The 21,475-nt window shown below is 34.3% G+C and overlaps 2 protein-coding genes across 5 annotated transcripts; both read left to right on the plus strand.

Moving 5' to 3' along the window:
* Window positions 1-1,478: 1,478 nt before the first annotated feature.
* Window positions 1,479-20,468, plus strand: LOC123680453 (protein rhomboid). 4 transcript variants are annotated; one of them, XM_045618360.1, is made up of 4 exons: window positions 1,479-1,681; window positions 15,906-16,147; window positions 17,640-17,960; window positions 20,029-20,468. In XM_045618360.1, the coding sequence occupies exons 2-4, from the start codon at window positions 15,944-15,946 to the stop codon at window positions 20,344-20,346; spliced, it is 843 nt and encodes a 280-aa protein (XP_045474316.1). In that variant the 5' UTR covers window positions 1,479-1,681; window positions 15,906-15,943; the 3' UTR covers window positions 20,347-20,468. The 4 variants fall into 4 exon arrangements, with proteins under 4 accessions (XP_045474316.1, XP_045474315.1, XP_045474317.1 ...); XM_045618359.1 differs by lacking the exon at window positions 1,479-1,681 and adding an exon at window positions 4,099-4,253; XM_045618361.1 differs by lacking the exon at window positions 1,479-1,681 and adding an exon at window positions 11,345-11,478.
* LOC123680452 lies at window positions 6,659-9,256 on the plus strand. Its single transcript, XM_045618358.1, has 2 exons — window positions 6,659-6,845; window positions 7,188-9,256. The coding sequence occupies exons 1-2, from the start codon at window positions 6,754-6,756 to the stop codon at window positions 9,139-9,141; spliced, it is 2,046 nt and encodes a 681-aa protein (XP_045474314.1). The 5' UTR covers window positions 6,659-6,753; the 3' UTR covers window positions 9,142-9,256.
* Window positions 20,469-21,475: the final 1,007 nt, after the last annotated feature.

Genomic DNA, 21,475 nt, shown 5'->3' on the forward strand with positions numbered 1-21,475 from the left:
ATATACTAAATGATCGAGAATTATAATCAGATGTATTTATATTTAATTTTTGTAAGTTAATTATTTAGCTCCTTACATACCAAATAATATATTTTTACTCAGCCGTCTTTTTTGTTTTCCACATGATTTCAACTGTTAGTGGGGCATTGATCCTAAGTTTCTTTTTGGCCATATCAGAAAAAATTAAGATTGAAGGGAATAAAGACAGGAAGACAAAAAAGCCGGGTAGAAGCTGTGCGTTATTAGAAGTCATTGGCGTAGTCAATATTCACATAGGTTCAGTTGTTCAGGAAAAACGCTTGGTTGGAGAAAACTTTGAATATCCAATACTTTACATTTTCACCAAGTTATGCTGAATAATTCTAAATTTCATTTATCTTCAACAGATGATTAAATTAAATGAAAATAGGTAATCATCATCATTAGCTTATGCTGTCCATTGCTGGAAAAATGCCTCTCTCATAAAAAAATAGACAGTACGAAGTTTTAAATAGGTGATAGGTCATCAAGATAGGCAAATTCTTCTAATAATAAAAATATTCAGTTTTTCAATTTGAATTTCTTCATTTTATTTATTTTTATACATACCTACTGAATGATGAATGAATTCTAGATTAACGATATACTCAAACTTGGACACAATGAGTATGGGTAATGTCAAAATAAAAAACCTCATTAAAGGATTAAAAAATGAATGATCACTAACGTGTAGTCATGAACTTTTGTACGCTTATTTAACCAATGATAATAATAATGTTTATTCAGAATGAACATAAAAAACAAGAGGTATTTATTTCGCGAAATATTCATCTGTGCGTAGTTTTTATTTATTGAATAATAATTTTTTTATTATTTATTATTATTATTTTATTATTTATTGAATATTAGTATTAAGTAATTTTTTTCATTTATTTCAATATATGTATTTATTTCAGTATATACTGAAGACAAAACTTCCTGAAAAACATCTCAATATTATTTATCATTTTAGAATAATTTTCTATAGAAATTGAAAAAGCAATGAATAATCATAAAAGCTAGCTTGAAAGTGTGTTTTTTTCCCTTTCGACAAATATTATTCATATTATATCGGCACTAAACCATGGAAAGGCAATCTGCATTAAAATATGTCTATTTCGAAAAAGATCTGTCATTTCATCAAAATTTAAAAAAATTACCCATGGGATTGACAACTCCCAGTATATTTATTTCATATGAATTGGGATATTTTGTTATAAAAAAAAATATTCTTTTCATTCGATTTTTGGATTATACACATACCAAAACACGTAAACTGAAAAAATTGCAGCGGCAGTTATGAACTTCTCTTCCAGAACGATTTCAAAAATTTTCGAAAAAAAAAAACACGACGTCTAGGAAGTCACCTCCTCGCGCGCTACTGTCTTGTTTTCCTCAGTTTTTCCGCTTTCCTCTAGCACGCCGTTTCCACGACAACGTTCATGCGTTTTCACTTTCAGTCTCTCTCTCGCTTTCTGTGGAAATACATCGGGAATTTATGATATCTAGTTGTTTGTAGGATGGGCCCTATGAAATGCTAAGAGTGTGAATATTTTAGTAGTCGGTGTTGGGGATCAGGGAATAGTAAATGAGTGTATTTCGGTACAGGACTGAAGAGGGAATCGAGGCGATATGTTATCTTAGAGGTTCTTGAACTGAGGAGGTAAGAGTGGTGTATTCTGATAATAATTAGTTTTATGCGGGTTTTTATGTATATTGTTTTGCATTTTTAAACTTCTAGTAACTGAATCTTTAGGATTCATTTTGTACACGCGATGTTTTGAAATTAACACCTTTTATGATTCATTTTATCTGAATTAAAATGAAAGTTTTATTAACTTTTGAATCTATGAAATATAAATCGTGGTGATAAATGATTTTCTGATCGTGTATTTGGAATATCTCATTTATTGAGCCCTCGTTCCATGAACAGATAATAATAATAAATAATATACACAAAGACAAAATTAGGGAACGAACGAAATCTCAACGAACTTTGTATCATTTACTCTTGAATTTGAATATGGCCTATTTAAGCAATTATTTTTTGAATTGTAGCTTGATTTCTCTGGAACATAACTGTTCAGGAAAGTATCTGAACTTCAGATGCCGTCTTCATTTACTTTCTTTTTTTATGTACGAAAAGTTTTATTCAGAACACCCTGTGCAGTGAATCGTTGACAGATGAGAATGTTTACGAACACTCAGATGTTGCCTCATCTTGTCTGAACATTTTTTTATTACAAAATTTGAATCGAAAAAAATTTTTATTACAACAACTCATATCTGTATTCTGTGAAAAAAAATTTTTGATAACAAACTTTGAACCAAATTACTCAAAATATTTTTTTTATTACCAATTCGCTTGTTCTTACCTCAAACTGGGTTTTCCTGAAATGGAGTTACGAATGAAAATGAGAGATTCCTTGGATAATTTTAAGAATGAAAAGTCCCATAAACATGAGCTTGCAAACGCTTTGTTTTCGAGATACAGAGTGTTTCTTGTATATTCCCACTTTTCAGTGATGCTTATAACAGTTTATCGAATCTTTTTCAATCTTCGCTACAGAATGAGTAAATAAGTATCAACACTTTTAATAAATTTATTCATCACAGCTTACAAACTGAATGTTTATAATAATTTGGATTTTCCTGAGGATTACTACAGAGCCATTTGAATTTTTTTTTTCTCGAAATCGATAGCAGATACGACAAAACTTCAACAAATCAAAAAGTGTAGTACTAGATCAAAGCTCTTCTTACATTTTTCTCAAGTACCAGTGCTTCACCAAAATATAGTTCTGTAGGGAACTTCCAGAAAAAATAACACCCTGTAGATTTGCATACACAATAAGCATATCACAAGATATGCTTAAATTGGAATATCTATGCCAATTCAAGTTAAATACCTTGTAAAAGGAAGGTGCTATGAAAAAAAAACTTGAACTTCAACACGCTACATTTGCGGACTCATGTTATAGGATATTTTTTCTTGAAATGATCCGAGAAATCTGTCATTTTCATTTGTACCTCCATTTTAGCAACACCGTTTTGATATAATAATATTTGCAATTTGAATGAAACACATTAAATTGTATAACACAGTCCAGAAAATTTTTCGATGCGAATCACTCAGTTCAGTTCTTTGATAACTACATTATTGAAATTTTGTTACGACAATTATACAAAAAACCGAAATAAACGGGTAAGTGTATACCGATGACGAATGCAAAAATCTCAGATGGCAAATAAGGGGCCGACAAAGCGGATAGATGAAGGAAAATAATAAACCACGGACATGAACGTGCTCGAAGTGCAATAAAAATTTTCATCTTGAAAGCGATAATAAACTCATAAACCGTAGAAGGGTACGATTTTTCACTGCCGTGTGGATTTCAAAGGAAAGTAAAATGATTATTGGTTCATTTTTTGTAAAAATTTTCGTTCTTCGTCTTTGCGAGAATTCTTCACTTTTATATTTTGGAAATCTTGGGGGGTAATTACCCTTAGTACCCCTCTCCCATTTTTAAGCCCTTAACAGCAAATCAAAAAATTTATAATATATTGGGTGTTCCATTCGAGATATCGAAGATGTTGATACTTATTTATATAAGTTGCAAAACCGCAGCCCTGAAAATATTTTAGATCGATACAGCAGTGGTTTCTACACAAGAAACCAATTTTTTAATAAAATCATACCATTCGTTCTCCGTAAAAGTCTAGACTCTAGAGTATCATCAACCGTGGCCCACCCTAGCTGTATATTGAAAATTTAAGATGTGGTCCAATTTTTTACCCCAAACTGTTCTATTCTGATTTATCATAGGATATAATGAGTCTAGAAGGAAATAAACGTAGAAGACCTGGAAAATTTTAAGGGGATTACAGATTTTAGATAATTAATATATGATGTGGTCCTAGAGAAACTAAATAAGTATTATTTTCAACCGATAATCGTATCTGAAGGTGTGTTTTCATTTTGCATTCAAGTTGCAATTCTATATATACTTAATTATCAACTTCTTGCATAACTGCGAAAAGTTATTAAGGTTCATTGATTTTATCTAGATACTATTCAATAATTTGATAATGAAACGATTTCGGATTTCGTTGAATAAATTATAACAGTAGATTCGCGAACACCAACGTAACAGAATAGCTTATCCATAGAGGGGAAGGAGAATACCAGGCAATTCGATTTAAGTTATTAGTTGTCTCAATACCTTTCTTTCTTGGTAAGTACCTAATCACTAAATTACTTTAATTTCGTACTAGTTGTACCTAGGATATTTTCCTTCAAAGTCAAACATGTTTTTGTATATAATCATTATTTTTATTCTTTCATGACTCATGAGTTTCTTCAGATTTGGTTTTAGGAAGATTTGGTTATATTGCTTTTGTATCGATATGTCCGAATATAGAGGAAACGATAATTTTCAGGATTACAAAAAATTTGTCTCAAATTCCAAAAATTCCGCACGTAAAATATATTACAGACCAATCTGAAAAACTTTGATTTTATGCCTGTTTATCTGTCAGTATGTGTGTCTGCAAACACATGTATAACTTAATTATACTTAAGGGTTTTCTAATAAGAGGTTTCAATTTGAATTGCCAGCTATCTGGGAAGCTGTGACTATTGAAGCTGTCATCTTTGAACAAGTGAAAACTAGGCCATTACTAAAAATGGAACGCTATACGCTTCAACAACTTATTAATTCACTACAAAATGTGAAAATTTTGCATTCACAGTTCGCAAAACTTAAGCATTATTGGGTTGTCCAGAAGCAACTTCACGGCCGGCAATAGTAATACTGATGGAAAAATTTGAGCTGTTGGGACAATTTAGTGATGTGAAAATTCGAAACCGTGTGCGTCGCTCCAAAATAACTAAGAATATTATTGGTGGTGTAGCTCGTAGAGTTGAAGAAAACCCAGGTTGGTCAATCTTGGGAATTAGACATTAGGTACACCATATTTTTCTTGAAGACATATGTCTTAAAGCTTTTAAAATTCAGTTAATACAAGAACTCAAGCCCGGAAATCACCAGCAACGTCGTATCTTCGCTGATTGGGATTTTTATTGAAAAATCATATCTTCAGTGATGCGGTCATTTTCACTTTGAAGGGTACTTCAATAAGCAGAATTGTTGGATTTGGGGCTCGGAAAATCCAAGAATGATTGTTGAAAAGCCTCTCCTTCCTCAACGTGTCACTGCTTGGTGCAGTTATTGGGCTTATTCGAAAATGAGGCTGGTACAACTGTTACGGTGAATAATAGCACTACTGAGCTATGATTTATAATTTTTTATAGCCGGAATTGGAAGATATTGATGTAGACTACGTTTATTTCCAACAAGACGGCACTAGGTGCCACACAAATAACGAAACAATCTCAATTTCACAAGAAAAATTTCCTTGTTGTGTTATGTCTTGAAGAGGTGACCACAATTCAGTATTGACCACCGATTTTCAAGCTACTTGGCTTGACTTGATTTCAAGTCAAGTATTAGTTTTTTAATCTCAAGTTAAGCTAAGTATTTATTCATCAAGCACTTGAATCAGATCAAGCTACTCGATTTTCAGCAGTTTTATTGTGTATAGTGTCACATCAATAAAGGATGATTAAATGAGAAGGAACCTTGCAAAAAACACTTTTATTTATCAAACTGATTGTATAAAAGAACCGAAAATATCAACTTTTCTGAAATAGAAACATAAATTGAATCACTATAAATCATAACAAAATAAGAAATAATAAAAAATAAAGTTTCTTAATATTGAAAAACCTCCTGGCTTTGTTTGATTTCATAATTTTCCATCCAGGGTATAAGACACATGAGGCATCTTATAGATTTTTCACCTAATTTTTCGCGGATTTTTGTAACTCTAAGAGCAGCTCTGGAAAATTATCTTTCAACTGGAGCTAAAGATGCTGGCGTTGATAAAAAATTCTTGGCCATTTTAGCCAAGTTTGGAATAGTTATTTATAATACAAGTGCAGAAGGCATTGATATTCTTCCACGAGTTCAAAATTCAAAAACGAGCCACGAAGTGGCGAGTTTTGGAATGAACGAGTGGTAGAATGAGCCTTCTGTACGAGTATTATACATTATTTTCTCTAATTTATTGCATTTTCATTGAAATTAATGAAATATTTCCATAAATATAATTTAGTAATTTTTGCATTGAAAAATGTTGGTTGGCAGAACTGATTTCTTTAAGGCAATTTGATGAATTGACAGATAAAGCCGTAGCGGAATGTTCGGAGTGCCAACATAGAATAATAAAATATAACCATGAAAACTGTGCGTTTCTGATATATTCTCGCACGATTTTGTTCTACAAGATGTGGAAGAATGAACGGAATAACCACAGAATTAGAGAAAGATATTTCTGAAACTACCAAAATCTACCAATTGATTCAATAGAAATGTGAGAAAACTACTGGTAAATTTACACTGCGAATACTTCAGTCTCTCGGCGCTCGAGGAATCCACTTATTTAGTTTAAGCGCGCATGAGATTGCAGAAATATATGCAGTGCGACGCGTGCATATCAAATTCAAGTAATATCAAGTAGCTTGATATCAAGTCAAGCAATAAATATCTAAAACCCAGTCAAGTCAAGCTCAAGTAGGGGAGAGCGGGGCTGAAAGTGCCGCGGGTAAATTGTGCCGACGCGAATATCTCGTAAACAGAAAGAGATAGATATAAGATAGCAGTTATTCACGTAATGCCTAACAGTCCGGGACATGCGCATGCCAGTTTAATTCCGTCCGCCGAAGGGACAGGGTGTCAGTGCATGTGTGTGTATTCGAGCTCTACGTAAGTAAATATTTTCGTCTCAATACTTTTTGGTCACAAGCTGGCATTTTTCGTCCTTTTAATATGAAAGTTTTAGTAAAATGTTTGTCGTTTATCCTAGTTTGTTATGCAGTATGATTATAATGCTTAGAGCGCTTTGATATTTATATGTAGGGCAAAATATCACACTCGCATAAACGGGGTAAAATGTGCCGTTCATGGGGGGCTGCTTGTGCCGCGGCACAACCAACCCCACGGCAACCTTCATTGTTTCTGTAATACTTAAGTTTATGCGAGCACTTGTGGAAGATATAAAATACTTTTTGCCATGATACTTCATCCTGTATTTATTGTCTTTGACAGAATGAGGAATTACAAGCGGAAAACTCAAAGGGGAACTACATCCCAAGATCTTCTAAAAAGAGCGGCTGATGCAGTCATCAAGGATGGACGTAAATTAAAAACAGTTGCACGTGAATTGGAAATTTGCCATACAACTCTTCAAAGGTATGTCAAAAAAATTAAAAGTGGACTTACTCCTTCGGTTGGTTTTAAATCTAGAATGGTGTTTAGTGAAGATCAAGAGGCACAACTGTCTGAGTACATTTTGAAAAGTGCCTCTATTTATTTTGGTCTTCTACCAGAAGAAGTACGACAACTTGCTTACCAGTGTGCCGTGAAGTTTAATGTTCAACACATCCCACCATCTTGGCATACCAATGGTAAGGCTGGCAAGGATTGGTTTACAAACTTCCTGAAGAGGAACTCTACTCTTGCAATAAGAACACCAGAAGCTACCAGTGCCGGACGCGCGAGCTCGTTCAACAGATATAATGTAAATCAATTTTTCGAAAAACTTGGCGACTTGATTACAAAATATAATCTTACTCCTTCACGTATATGGAATTTGGACGAGACTGGTGTCACAACTGTGTTAAAACCGAAAAAAATTTTGGCTGAAAAAGGAACAAAGCAAGTAGGAGCAATTGTTTCATCTGAACGTGGAACTTTAGTCACTGTTGAGCTAGCGGTGAGTGCTCTGGGAAACTCGATTCCGCCGATGTTTGTTTTCCCGCGTTTGAAATTTAAGGACCTGTTTATCCGAGGTGGTCCTCCTGAGTGTATTGGGGCTGGTAATCAATCCGGTTGGATGACAAACAAAGAGTTCTTAGTGTTTATGGATCATTTCATAAAGCATACTAAGCCTAGTCCTGATGAACCAGTGTTATTACTACTAGACAATCATTCATCTCATATTGATATTGATGTGATCGAAAAGGCCAAGAAAAACTCTGTTATATTATTATCATTCCCACCACACTGCACCCACCGTCTGCAACCCCTGGATGTTGGTGTCAACGGCCCATTCAAAGCATACTGTTCTAAAGCTCAAAACAACTGGCTGAGAACTAATCCCGGGAAAACTATGAGCATTTATGAAATACCAGGTATTGTAAAATACGCTTTGCCGCTTGCAGCAACTCCTATCAATATAAGCAACGCATTTAAAAAGGCTGGCATTTGGCCCTATGACCCAAATATCTTCACAGACAAAGATTATGCGCCGTCTTCTGTCACTGACCGCCCGATGCCAGAAAATCGACCCTCACAAGATACAGACCACTTTCCTGTCCCTCTAAACAATCAAGAAAGGACTGCTGAATATCTTAATGACTCAAATAATGTCGGCTGCAATATAGAGATTGAGACTACTCCATCAATTCTACAGCAAAGCGACTGCAGCGTTGAACCATCAGGTAATCCAGAACATGTGGGACGTCAATGCTCTCAGGAGACTACCCCTTGTTGCAGCTTCCAACTTCCTCAATCATCAGCTGATAACAACGCGGGAGATGAAAATACAATAATTTTCTCACCAGACCTCATAAGACCACTGCCTAAAGCACCTCCTCGATTAGTTGGACGCAATAAAGGACGTAAAAGAAAGACAGCTGTTCTTACGGACACTCCAGAGAAGGATGCTTTGGCCGAAGAACATGCTAATAAAAAGAAGAAAAAAGAGATTGAAACTACAAAGAAGGGTAAAGGAAAATGCACGGGACAAGGTAAACAAGCAAAAAGAACGACTAAGAACCCCGCTAAGAGAAGAGTCTTGCAAGATGATGACACTTCTGATGAGGAACAAGATTGGTATTGCATCATATGTTGTGACGCATATTCTAATTCTGCCCCTAGAGAAAAATGGATTCAATGCATAGAATGCAAGAATTGGGCCCATTCACAATGTATTGACGATGAAGAAAGCCCAGCATTTGTATGTCCAAATTGCTATTCTGATCAGTCATCTATAGAGTAACTGGTTTTGTTTTCTCTAAAAGACCAAATATAAGTTTTTTAATTTACAATTCGGAAGAAATCTTCTTTATTTTTTTTAATGTAGTCCTGAGAGACTGATATATTCAATAATTGATCTCATTTGTTCAAAAATAAGTTCAAATTGTTGACTGAAATGTGTTTTTATATTTGCAATAGCTAAATAAGTAAAGATATTATGTTTTTCTTTATTATTATGCTTATTGTTATATATAACTGAATTTTAAGTTATGTTGATTAGTTAAAAGTATAAGCAATAAATATATTGTTGAAAAAAATTGTGTTTTTAAATCCTAAATTAATTTTCATTCACGTAAAACACCTTTAATTATCAACGGCACAACCGACCTCAGCTACGGCACAACTCGCCCCAAAGTGGGGTTGGTAGTGCCTTCCCGACTTTGCTTAAAAAAATGACCTTTTCTTGAAAACCATTGAAATTGTGTCAAATCTGTGAGTGAATTCTTATTGTAGATTAAATTTGGCTTATGATGAACTACTTCTTTCAGAAATAGTACTTTTCTTATCCGAATCATATGAGAATTTGTCAAAATCGGCACGTTCAGCCCCGCTCTCCCCTATGTAATTTTTCACGAGCTTGATTTTCAAGTCAAGTAGTTGGTTAAAATGTCAAGCTATTGGCTTGATGTGGAGGCCATTTGGCTGATATCGTTTTCCATCGTTTATAACATATGTTCCTCTTCACAATGAAAAATGAAATAAATATCCATTGATTTCTCTTAAGATGTACCCGTTTTGTTTCAATATCAAAATAATAGTGTCTTATTCTTGGAATTTTGAATAAATATTCTTTGATCGATCGACTAAGAAATTGAGCATTTTACACTTATTGTAAAAACCAGACACTTTTTCAAACGTACCGGGTTTTTCACCATAATTTAACCCCCCCTTTAACTTTGTTACTAAAAGAGGTACAAAAAAATGTTTTTTACAAAAGTTTCACGTAATCGACTAGTGTTTTTTAAAATTATTCCACAAAACGAAATATATACAGAGTGGGCAACATATTGATAACAACTACATTTTTTTAAATGGAACACCCTGTATATTTTCTATATTTGACTAGCTCTTTTTTCCCTGATTTCGAATATGTAACATATGTTTGACCTATCTCTATTATTCTGAGTACCACAGAGTTTCAAATTTTAAGAACCACCTGGCTTGCTCAGTAATCATTTTTTAAGTGGTAGGCTCCGATAACTCAAAATGCCGTTTTTTGAGTTATCTCGTTGGCAACGATATGACATATAGTCAAATTGCCAACGATATAACTCAAAAAAGGGCATTTTGAGTTATCGCAGCCTACCACTTGAAAACTGATTACTGAGCAAGCCAGGTGGTTTTTAAAATGCCCTTTTTTGAGTTATCTCGTTGGCAATTTGACTATATGTCATATCGTTGCCAACGAAATAACCCAAAAAAGCGCATTTTGAGTTATCGCAGCCTACCACTTGAAAACTGATTACTGAGCATGCTAGGTGGTTCTTAAAATTTGAAACTCTGTGGTACTCAGAATAATAGAGATAGGTCAAACATATGTTATATATTTGAACTCAGGGGAAAAAGAGCTGAATAAATATAGAGAAATATACAGGGTGTTCCATTTGAAAAAAGGAAGTTGCTATCAATATGTTGCTCACTCTATATATATTTCGTTTTGTGAAATCATTTTGAAAATCACCAGTTGATTACGTGAAACTTTTGTAAAAAACATTTTTTTGTACCTCTTTTGGTAACAAAGTTAAAGGGGGGGTCAAATTATGGTGAAAAACCCGGTACCTACTGGCAGACTGAATATGGTAAGCTCCTTCTTTTTGTCAATAAAAACGATTTTAGTTAAGTTATTGTGTAAAAACCGACGTCCAAATGGAGATAAAAGAAGTATTTAGCTATTAAATTTGAATGACCACACGCCGATTATTCTAATGGCTGCGATAAAATCAGAAACAATTAAAAAATTTAAAATGATCATTTCTCTAAGTGAGCGTAATAGACAGACAGTAGGTGTGCTAATTGGGCCAGCATGTGCGGTAAAATTCTTGGATTTCCTTTTACCATACTGAACGCTTGTATCGCTTTACGAGCGCAGTTGAGTGTTTTCCTATCAAATAACAATTTTCCCCTGTTAATTATGTTGCTGCTGATATGAGCCGCTTTGAGAATCAGTCTGCAGTTCTTCATTTCAGTGAAGTGACATTTCCGTTCAAGCATTGTGAGACAACAGTTTTCGATTCTGTTATACATCAGGCTGATATTGAGCTATCCGATGTTTTTCGGATATTTTTGGGATGAAAAACTGGTGAGGAAAAAATAATCCGTAAAATTTAATTCGAAATAAAAATAGTTAGAATAGGAATCTGAGATGAATATTTTTTTATGATATATGTAATCTACCAAGAAAAACTTTTTTTTTAAGCAAACGTTTACTCATATCTATAATATGAGAAAGAAAGGTTTAATAACGAAGTTTGAACCAAAAATTACTCTAAACAATAGCATTTTTTTGGAGGTACGGAGAAAAATGCTATCACTCTGTAGATTTCAATTCAAAATTCACATATAACAAGATGAAAACTTCAAATTGGAATATCTATGCCAAATTCCCCAGGAGCCCCCCATTTCTACGCCCTTGGAATCTCCATTCCTATAATTTTGAGGATATATTTTTGTTGGGCATGACTGCGTTTTCTTCATCATTCTTTCATCAATTTACATACAAGATGTTCCTTATTTCTAGGAAAAAACGAAAATGACAGATTACTCTGAAGATTTTAACGGAAAAAATGTTCTACTAACACGGAGCCGCAAAAGCTAAGTTTTCGAGATACAGGGTGTTTAAGTTTTCTTTTTATGAGAAGAAAACTTAAACTTCCCTTCATAAGACAGTTATAACTGAAATTTGGCTTAGATATTCCAATTTGTAATTTTCATTATGTGATATGCTAATTTTGAACAGAGTGATATTTGTTCTAGAACAGTGCCTGCTTTTTTCTTCCAGCACTTTTATTTTTGGTACACCAATAGTAGTTTAGAAAAAGGTAAAAAGAATCTTTGGTCCAGTATACTACACTTTTTGGTTTTTTATAGTTTTGTCGTATCTGCTACTGATTTCGAGAAAAAAAATATCAAAAAATTCTCTACTTAACCTCAGGAAAATCCAGATCCAGATTAAAAGCAGTGATAACTAAATAAATTATTAGTTTTGCTACTTATTTACCCAAACTGTAGCGAATTAAGATTAATAAAGAGTCGATGAACTGGAATTATCATCATAAAAAAGTGGGACTATAAGAAACATCCTGTATCTTCAAAACAAAGAATTCTGCCTCCCATGTTCATAAGTTTTTTTTTCTTAAAATTATCCAAGGAAACTCTCATTTTCCTTTTTACATGCAATTTAAGAACACCCTTTATTTTAGATACATATTTCAGAAAACTGAGAAAAACTTAGATTTCAGTTAAAAAATAAAACTTGCAAAGGCTCTATTAATAAATTGGAAATCTTGGAATGAAGAAAATGCTGACTTGATATAAAGAATTTAATATCTACCTACAAAAATCGGTTGCTCTACAGCATTGATCCTTTCAAACTAGTGAATGCGATTCATGAATTTTAAATGCTAAAAATAGAGGAATAAACATGGAATATTTTCATTTCTAGACTACCTACTTGACCTATGATAACAAGATTGAAAACAAATATTGCTTCGATGGTAATGAATGAGTATGAATTATTTTCATGTGCCAGTATAGTAATATCGCTATAACTACTATCTTCCGGAATTTTGAGTTTTTGAAATTATACGGTGCATTGCCGAACAAAGGACGAGATATTTATCATACATCTTTTTTTTCAATATTTTGCTATACATAAGAAATTAGAACCACTCAGTTTTTATCACAAAGTACTGTAAGTCGTATAGTTTCCAATTTATGAATTTTTGAAATTTTATTCGAATTTCGAATATCACCGGGTTCGAAAAACCACCGCTAGATGGCTAGATAATCCTTGATTTTTTTATTCGTTGATATTATCATATTTTTTCTTCATGGGTCGAGATATTTTGTGTTGAAAGAAGAAATTATCAATCACATAATATAAAATTTGCTGTGTTTTTCAATCAATTTCATTTATCGCACCCCTAGGTAAATTAAGTTCAAATTTTTAGTCTGGTCAACAATTAACATCTTATTGTTTCAAAACACTGAATCTGTCTACTATCTACACAAATAATTAGAAATTTCTGAATGGAATATCATGTACGCTTCAATAAAAGAATAATTAATGAGACATTGAGACATCCTATCTAGATTTATTCGAACTTCTCATTGATTTTTACGAAATCAAGTATCGTGTTGATCCTTGTCTTATACGGAATGCATTGTTCATTTCCTTTCAGAGTATTTGTACTGATATACGATATAGGAAATGAAATAGGGTCCCATCTACTTTAAATAAACCCGTCTCACATATACTGCGGATGCACATGTTAACCTATTTTATTTTCCCTTATAGCAACCTCACTTGCTATGGAATGGATTAGAATCAATTCTTTCATCTCAAGAGAGCAAGTTTGTTTAATGAGGCTTAACGGAACAATGTATTTCATTCATTATTCATTAGTATTACAATAAACGAATAAACTATTTCTAAAATTATCTCAGATCTGAAAGTGTAGTTTACCTGTGTATCAGTTGAATTTCTGTTAACTCCAACGAGCCCGGGTAGCTCAGTCGGTAGAGCATTGGACTTTTAATCCAAGGGTCCAGGGTTCAAGTCCCTGCTCGGGCGAACTTTTTATTTTTTCGACACTATGCAAATCCTTCCGTCAAGGATTTTCGAGCTTACAATGATTGACATTCACTTTCTATAAAAATGACGAAATTGATATAACAAATTTGGCAACTAACCTCACCGCTGAAGAGTTATCGGTGAGCAGGCTGGAACAAGAATGATATCGCTATTATAGCAGTAGAACTGAAATGTGCGTCTTTCTCACCGGTAAGTCTATTGATTTTTTAAATAAATTTCAAATTGGAGAATGGCATGCGAGGAAAAAAGTTGCATCGTTTTTCAAATTTGATATTGTTATATTTTACCTATTATCGAGTGTTTTATATATAAGCATCCTGATTTTGCGTCAGTGCTTTCTTCATTTTTCCTTCTAAGATTATTTGGATATAGAAAAAGACAGGAGTGTGTTATTATTATTAATATTATACGAATTTTGATAGATAATACTTATGTACATATTTTGTGGTACATTTACCGATACGAGATAATTTTTTTGAAATATTTCTTAAAGATTATCCCCAATGTTTCTTGGGCTTGTGGTATTTTGTATGATATAGGAAAAAAATATAACATACCTACAGTAAAAATTTTGTAGTCTTTTTCAATTTATGGATTATGCGGATTCCAAACCTTGAAGTTTCACTTTTAATCATGAGGTGAATTGTTTTTTTTTCTGTTGATTCCGAAGGTTATTGGGGAAATAATATTACAAAATCCAACAAAAACATATCTATCTGTATGATGTCCAAATTTACCGTATTACATGAAATTTGTTGTTTATCTATCATTTTCAAATGAAAAGAGATAGGTAAAGGATTTATTTTTTGTAGAATTATGCAACTTTATGTAGTGTTTATTCGTCGCATTTTTCGCTTATATAATGCTTCTATGAATTTTTGTATTCTCCGAAATTCTTAAAAATAAACGTGTTTTAACAAATTATTTTCTAGAGAATCCTGTGAAATTTGTGTTTGTATTCCTTCTTCATCTCTAACCTCATTAAGGTATTTTTAGAACAAACAGCGCAAAAATTTTCGAGTGAATCAATAAATATCGATGAAGCTTTAGCTTTACTGTGTTGTGGATAACTTACTCAATTAGATATACTAGCCAGAAGGAAATTCAGACGATGTAGAAACGACCAATACCCTGCTTCCAGAAATAGGAAGCTAAATATTCCATACAACACTAACGTTGTGTTTAGAATGGAGAATTTATAAACTCGCCATATCACAGAACACTTCTATTCAATATTCAATTACCTCAATTTTCGGTAATAAAAGAGAATTTTTTAACCAACTTCACCTAATTCAATCAAACTCATCCTATATAAATAATCAAAAGATTATAATTATATAAACTTATGTAAGATGATTATTTTGTTGGACTGAATTGTTTTGTTGTGTAATTTATATCAATAAAGAAATATTTTAATTCGTTCAATGAAAAAGAAATTTGGTTTCCTTTCGTGATTTCCTATACCTACAATCTATTCGCTTCAATGGATTTTACAGGAAACAAAAAGAGCTAGATACGAACTCAATTGCTTCAATTTATTGATGCCGCTATTTCAACATTTTTCTATAAATTTTATAGGTTTTTTACTGCTAAAAATCAAGGTTCATTATTATAATGATGAGTACCTAATCAAGAAAACATATTCTAAATTTATTCGAAATACATAGGAACCATTGGTGATCCAAAAATTTTTCTTCACGATATATTGGTGGTGTAGGATCAGAGAAACAGGAAAATTTCTTTCGTGAAGCAGAATCTTTCGATTGTTTATAAATTTTTCTTTAAATTTCAATTTTTTGAAATCAATGAGGGGGTTTTTTCCTCAATAACCCCCCTTTATAGTTCTGTGGTCTCCAATGACGCATAAATACATGGGCCAAGTAAGTGCCTTACTTGATTTTTTTTTATTCCAGGTTGGAAGAACTCCCCCTGATGCCTCGCCACCTTTACTATGAGAAATTTTTCCCTAGATGATGAACCTCTTGGGGATGTCAACGTATACATCAGCCCTGTCACAACACCAACTTCAACCGTAGATGAAGAGAAATGTCTCGTACGCATCTCTCTCAAATCTACAGAGTCGAATATCAGGGACGTATGGAACTACATTGTTCAAAATTTACCATATCTTATGATAGTGATAAGTTTAATTCAAGTGAGTATCCTCAAAAATTTATTTTCCGACTTTTTTTGAATGAAATATTGGAATTCTAATAACCACTGATATTTCTAATTACAACTTTGCTTCCACCGTTTTTTCTTTCCGAAATTCGAGGCTTTATTGTAAAAAACTAGTTACACAATTATGATTCAAACTATTGTCCATCGCTGGCCACTAGTTTATCCCATCTTTCGGACAGCGTACGAATCCCGCCTTAAAAAACCAGGTCATCTTTTGAAGCGATTAACGAATCGATCCAATTTTTAACTTCTTCATAAGAACAGAAGTGCTGGTCAGCCAGGTCGTGTGCCGTTGATCGAAACAAGTGATAGTCTGGGGGAGCAACGTCTGGAGAAAACGGAGGATGGGGTAGGACTTCCCATTTCAAGTATGTATTGACCACTTCCGCAATATGGGGTCGAGCATAGTCATGCTATAAAATCACTTTATCGTGTCTCTCGTTGTATTGCGGTCATTGTCTTTCAATGCTCGGCTACAACGCATTAATTGCGTTCGATAACGATCGCCTGTGATTGTTTCAGTCGGTTTTAACAACTCATAATACATACGCCGAGCTAGTCCCACCAAATACTTAGCATGACCCATGATTTTCTGCGCTGGATTGTCGTAATGTACCCATTTTTCGTCCCCAGTCACAATGCGATGCAGAAATTCGTTCCGCATTTACCTTGCAAGCAGCTGTTCACAAGCAAACAAACGCTGTTCAACATCTCCTGGCTTCAACTCGTACGGTACCCAATTTCCTAGTTTCTGAATCATTTCCATGATTTTCAGGCGATTTGAAATGGCTTGTTGCGTCATTTCCAATTATCCTGTCAATTCTTGTTGAGTTTGACACGAGTCTTTATCAAGTAATGCCTCCAATTCTTCCAAATAATCCAAATCTTCGAAAACTTTCTCTCTTCCACTTCCATGCTGGTCTTCGACGTCAAATTCATCGTTCTTGAATCGTTGAAACCACTATCGGCACGTTCTTTCACTAATAACGGCCTCACCATAGGTATATGAGAGCATTCGATGAGTCTCGGCCGCAGATCTCTTTATATTAAAGCAGAAAATCAAAACCTCCCGCAAACGACGAGAAGATGCAGATATAAATCGACTAATATTTCGATGGCGTTATGTTTACAAAAACCTAAGCTTATTGTATGACATCTACGATCTATTTATTTCGACTACCAATTACCGCTACAACCATCTATTGCAAAACGGCGGAAGCAAAATGGTACACTTTATAAATGAAATTGCATTCACAGTTTAAATTTGCAATGAATTAATGAGTATCATAAGTTCACAGAACTCGAGTTCTGTAAAGGGTTTTTCAATGAGGGGTTTCATTTTTGATAGTGCAATAATAGCTGTCACTTTTGAAGCTACAGCCGTCTATTACAAAACAAGGAAGCAAAGTTGTACACCTAATAAAATACCTTGAGAAGAAGTCATATAATATCTATTTTTTTTTCAGGCAATAATATATTTCGAATGTAACGCTGACATCCGTAAGATATTGAGGTATGATCCTGATAAGAAATATGAGATTTGGAGGTACCTGACGTACATGCTGATTCACGAAGATGTCGTCCATCTCGTGTTGAACCTATTTCTCCAATGCACTTTTGCCTTTTTTCTGGAAACCAAGCAAGGAAGACTGAAAGTAGGAATATTATATTTAGCAGGGGGCGCCACTGGCGTTCTAGGTGCATCTTGCATAAATCCTGGAATTCTGATAGGAGCTTCAGCAGGAGTTTATTCGTTACTTATTTCTCTAGTGGCCGATCTGTACTTGGTGAGTTGTAGATAAAAAAACTCTTATAAAGGTTCTTAACTTCCAATTCATCTACAGGGTGATATAAATTTGGGCATTCTCATTTGAAAAAAAAGAGGTTGTTATCATATATCACCACTTTATATAGAAAAAAAACAATAAGTCAGTGACATCTCCTCATTCAGATAAAATAACTGATCACATGTCATACACTGCGCAAAAGAATTAACGCACATAATGAAAATCTCAAATTTATTCTTCAACTGAAGGTGTTCTCAATGATAATTATTTTTATCAGAATTATGCACGCATATGTTATCCACTTTCAACGTTTTTCTTCAATACATATGTTTTTTCCCAGCAGGAATAAAAAAAGATGAGATTATCAGATTTTGAATGTATTGGCTCCATTCTGAAATCAGTTGTTCTCGATCAATTCTAGTGATCAATAGTTATTCTTTCGTTTGATTTTCTACACTCGATCGCTACGCAACGCGAAACACGCAATTTGACCCAAGAGGAATGTGCCCAAGCGGTAATTTTGCGAGAAGAAGGGTGGACATACACAAGAATTGCAGAAAGGTTTGGAGTTTCCCATACAAGTGTGTCCAGAATGTTGCAGCGATTCAGGGAGACAGGTATGAATGTCCGGAGACCAGGACAGGGTAGACCACGGGTAACAACTGCCATTCAAAAACGTTACTTGAGAGTTTCTTCGTTGAGACAACGGTTTACAACCGCCCGCCTCCTTCAAAATCAGCTTGAGCAAACTCATGGGGTGCAAATTAGCACTCAGACAATAAGAAATCGCCTCAGAGAATATGATTTAAGGCCTAGTGTCGCGACAAGAGGCCCAGCTCTTACCCCAGCCCATCGAAAGGCGCGTTTGGATTTTGCGAGAGAGCATATCCATTGGGAAGAGGCTGATTGGGAAAGAGTGCACTGAGCATATCTTTCATGTGGACGTCTGTATACAAGGGAACGTCGATCACAATGGTAGAGGCAGAATCTAGACTCATCTGTGAAGAGAACTCTTTCCCAATCAGCCTCTTCCCAATGGATATGCTCTCTCACAAAATCCAAACGCGCCCTTCGATGGGCTGGGGTAAGAGCTGGGCCTCTTGCCGCGACACGAGGCCTTAAATCATATTCTCTGAGGCGATTTCTTATTGTCTGAGTGCTAATTTGCACCCCATGAGTTTGCTCAAGCTGATTTTGAAGGAGGCGAGCGGTTGCAAACCGTTGTCTCAACGAAGAAACTCTCAAGTAACGTTTTTGAATGGCAGTTGTTACCCGTGGTCTACCCTGTCCTGGTCTCCGGACATTCATACCTGTTTCCCTGAATCGCTGCAACATTCTGGACACACTTGTATGGGAAACTCCAAACCTTTCTGCAATTCTTGTGTATGTCCACCCTTCTTCTCGCAAAACTACCGCTTGGGCACATTACTCTTGGGTCAAATTGCGTGTTTCGCTTTGCATAGCGATCGAGTGTAGAAAATCAAACGAAAGAAAAACTATTGATCACTAGAATTGATCGAGAACAACTGATTCCAGAATGGAGCCAATACATTCAAAATCTGATAATCTCATCTTTTTTTATTCCTGCTGGGAAAAAACATCTGTATTGAAGAAAAACGTTGAAAGTGGATAACATATGCATGCATAATTCTGATAAAAATAATTATCATTATCACCTTCAGTTGTAGAATAAATTTGAGATTTCCATAATGTGCGTTAATTCTTTTGCGCAGTGTAGAAAAAAAACAATAAGTCAGTGACATCTCCTCATTCAGATAAAATAACTGATCACATCTCATATAATACATACCTACCTAACACAGTTATGTGCACTCCTTGGATTTTTTTGGGGTAAAATTGTAGAAGTAGATAATTAAAAGGCATTTCAAGCCATGTATCAAATGATTTAAATTGTCATTTAATATTTTATTCATAAATCATGGAGAACTGAAAAGTACCTTTCGCTGTTTGAAACCTACTTGAAATTCTTTTAAATTGATGAACTTATTTTATATCGATTTATTAACAGGAATACTAAAGAATCTATAATATATAATTTTTTTTTCAGAATTACGAGAATATAAAATACAAGACATACCGAGGTATATGCATTAGTGTTATGGTCCTATCGGATATTACCTTCAACCTCTACCATTTCTGGTCTAGGGAAGAACCCTTAATATCCTGGGAGGCTCACCTTTTTGGCGGACTTTCAGGACTCATACTTGGCCTCGCTCTCTACACAAACAGCGAAGGTCTTCAGCAAGGAAGAAAAAATATTTGTATGACTTTTAGCTCACTTTTGTACTTTCTGATATTTACAACCCTTGTGATAATCACTATAGATTCAGGAACCTTAAACTGTGCAACAAAAATGAAAACGTAATGAAATGTTGCATGAATGTTTTTTTACCATAGTTTTACTATACTCATTTTATACTGAATTGTAAGAATTTATACAATTTTTTAGACGAATTGTAACGAATTTGATTAAATTTGTAAGAACAACCTGATTTTCTTAAATCGCTCTCCTAAGAGCATTAGTCTTAAGAATCCTAAGATTTGATTATGTAAGTGTACCATTTACCAAAACAAATCGATAAAAAATTTCGTCAGGTACCTACACATCAATTATATTACTTATTCTGAAATTTTATATTTTGGAAGTCTTGCAAATCCCCAGAACCCCCTATACGGGGGGTTCCATATATACGGTCTTGGGAGGATTTCCATCCCTGGACCTCTTTAAAGCAATTGAATCTGTCTCAGCAATGACCAAAATTGTTATAGATTAGGGAAATTTGCGAAATTTTGCAATTGCAACTTTCTGCTTAATTCTGTAGAACTGATGTATTCCCACTACAACTACAACTATTCCCATTGGAATATTTAATGGAAAAATGGCAACATTCAAAATTCTTAAGAAAAAAAATGGTCGTCTCGAGAACTCAGATTTTTTCGGATATTTCTGCAGAAAAAGTTTTTTTCGAAAGAACCTTTTTCATTTTAGATTATGCAAATATAGGGTGTTTTTTTTTTGAGGTATATAGCTTTAAGATGTCATTACTGTTCAAGATGGCGATCGATTTAACACCTGTCAAGTGATTTATTCTCAGTTTGGTTTGGCAATTCGTCATGAATGGACTCACGCCTGAACAACGCTTGCAAATAGTGCAATTTTATTTCGAAAATAATGGTTCTGTGCGGAATACGTATCGCGCACTACGTTCATTTTATTTAGTTTAGCGATGAAGCGCACTTCTGGTTGAATGGCTACGCCAACAAACAAAACTGCCGCATTTGAAGTGAAGCTAATCCTCAAGTGTATGTCGAAACACCGTTACATCAAGAAAAACTGACTGTTTGGTGCGCTTAATGGGCTGGTGGAATCATTGGTCCGTACTTCTTCAAAAACGATGATGGCCAGAACGTTACAGTCAATGGTGATCGGTATAGAGCCATGATTACTAACTTTTCCATCCCTGAATTGAACAACCATGATGTCCAGGAGCTGT

The sequence above is a fragment of the Harmonia axyridis genome, chromosome 5 (assembly GCF_914767665.1).
Source record: "Harmonia axyridis chromosome 5, icHarAxyr1.1, whole genome shotgun sequence".
NCBI classification, from domain to species: domain Eukaryota; kingdom Metazoa; phylum Arthropoda; class Insecta; order Coleoptera; family Coccinellidae; genus Harmonia; species Harmonia axyridis.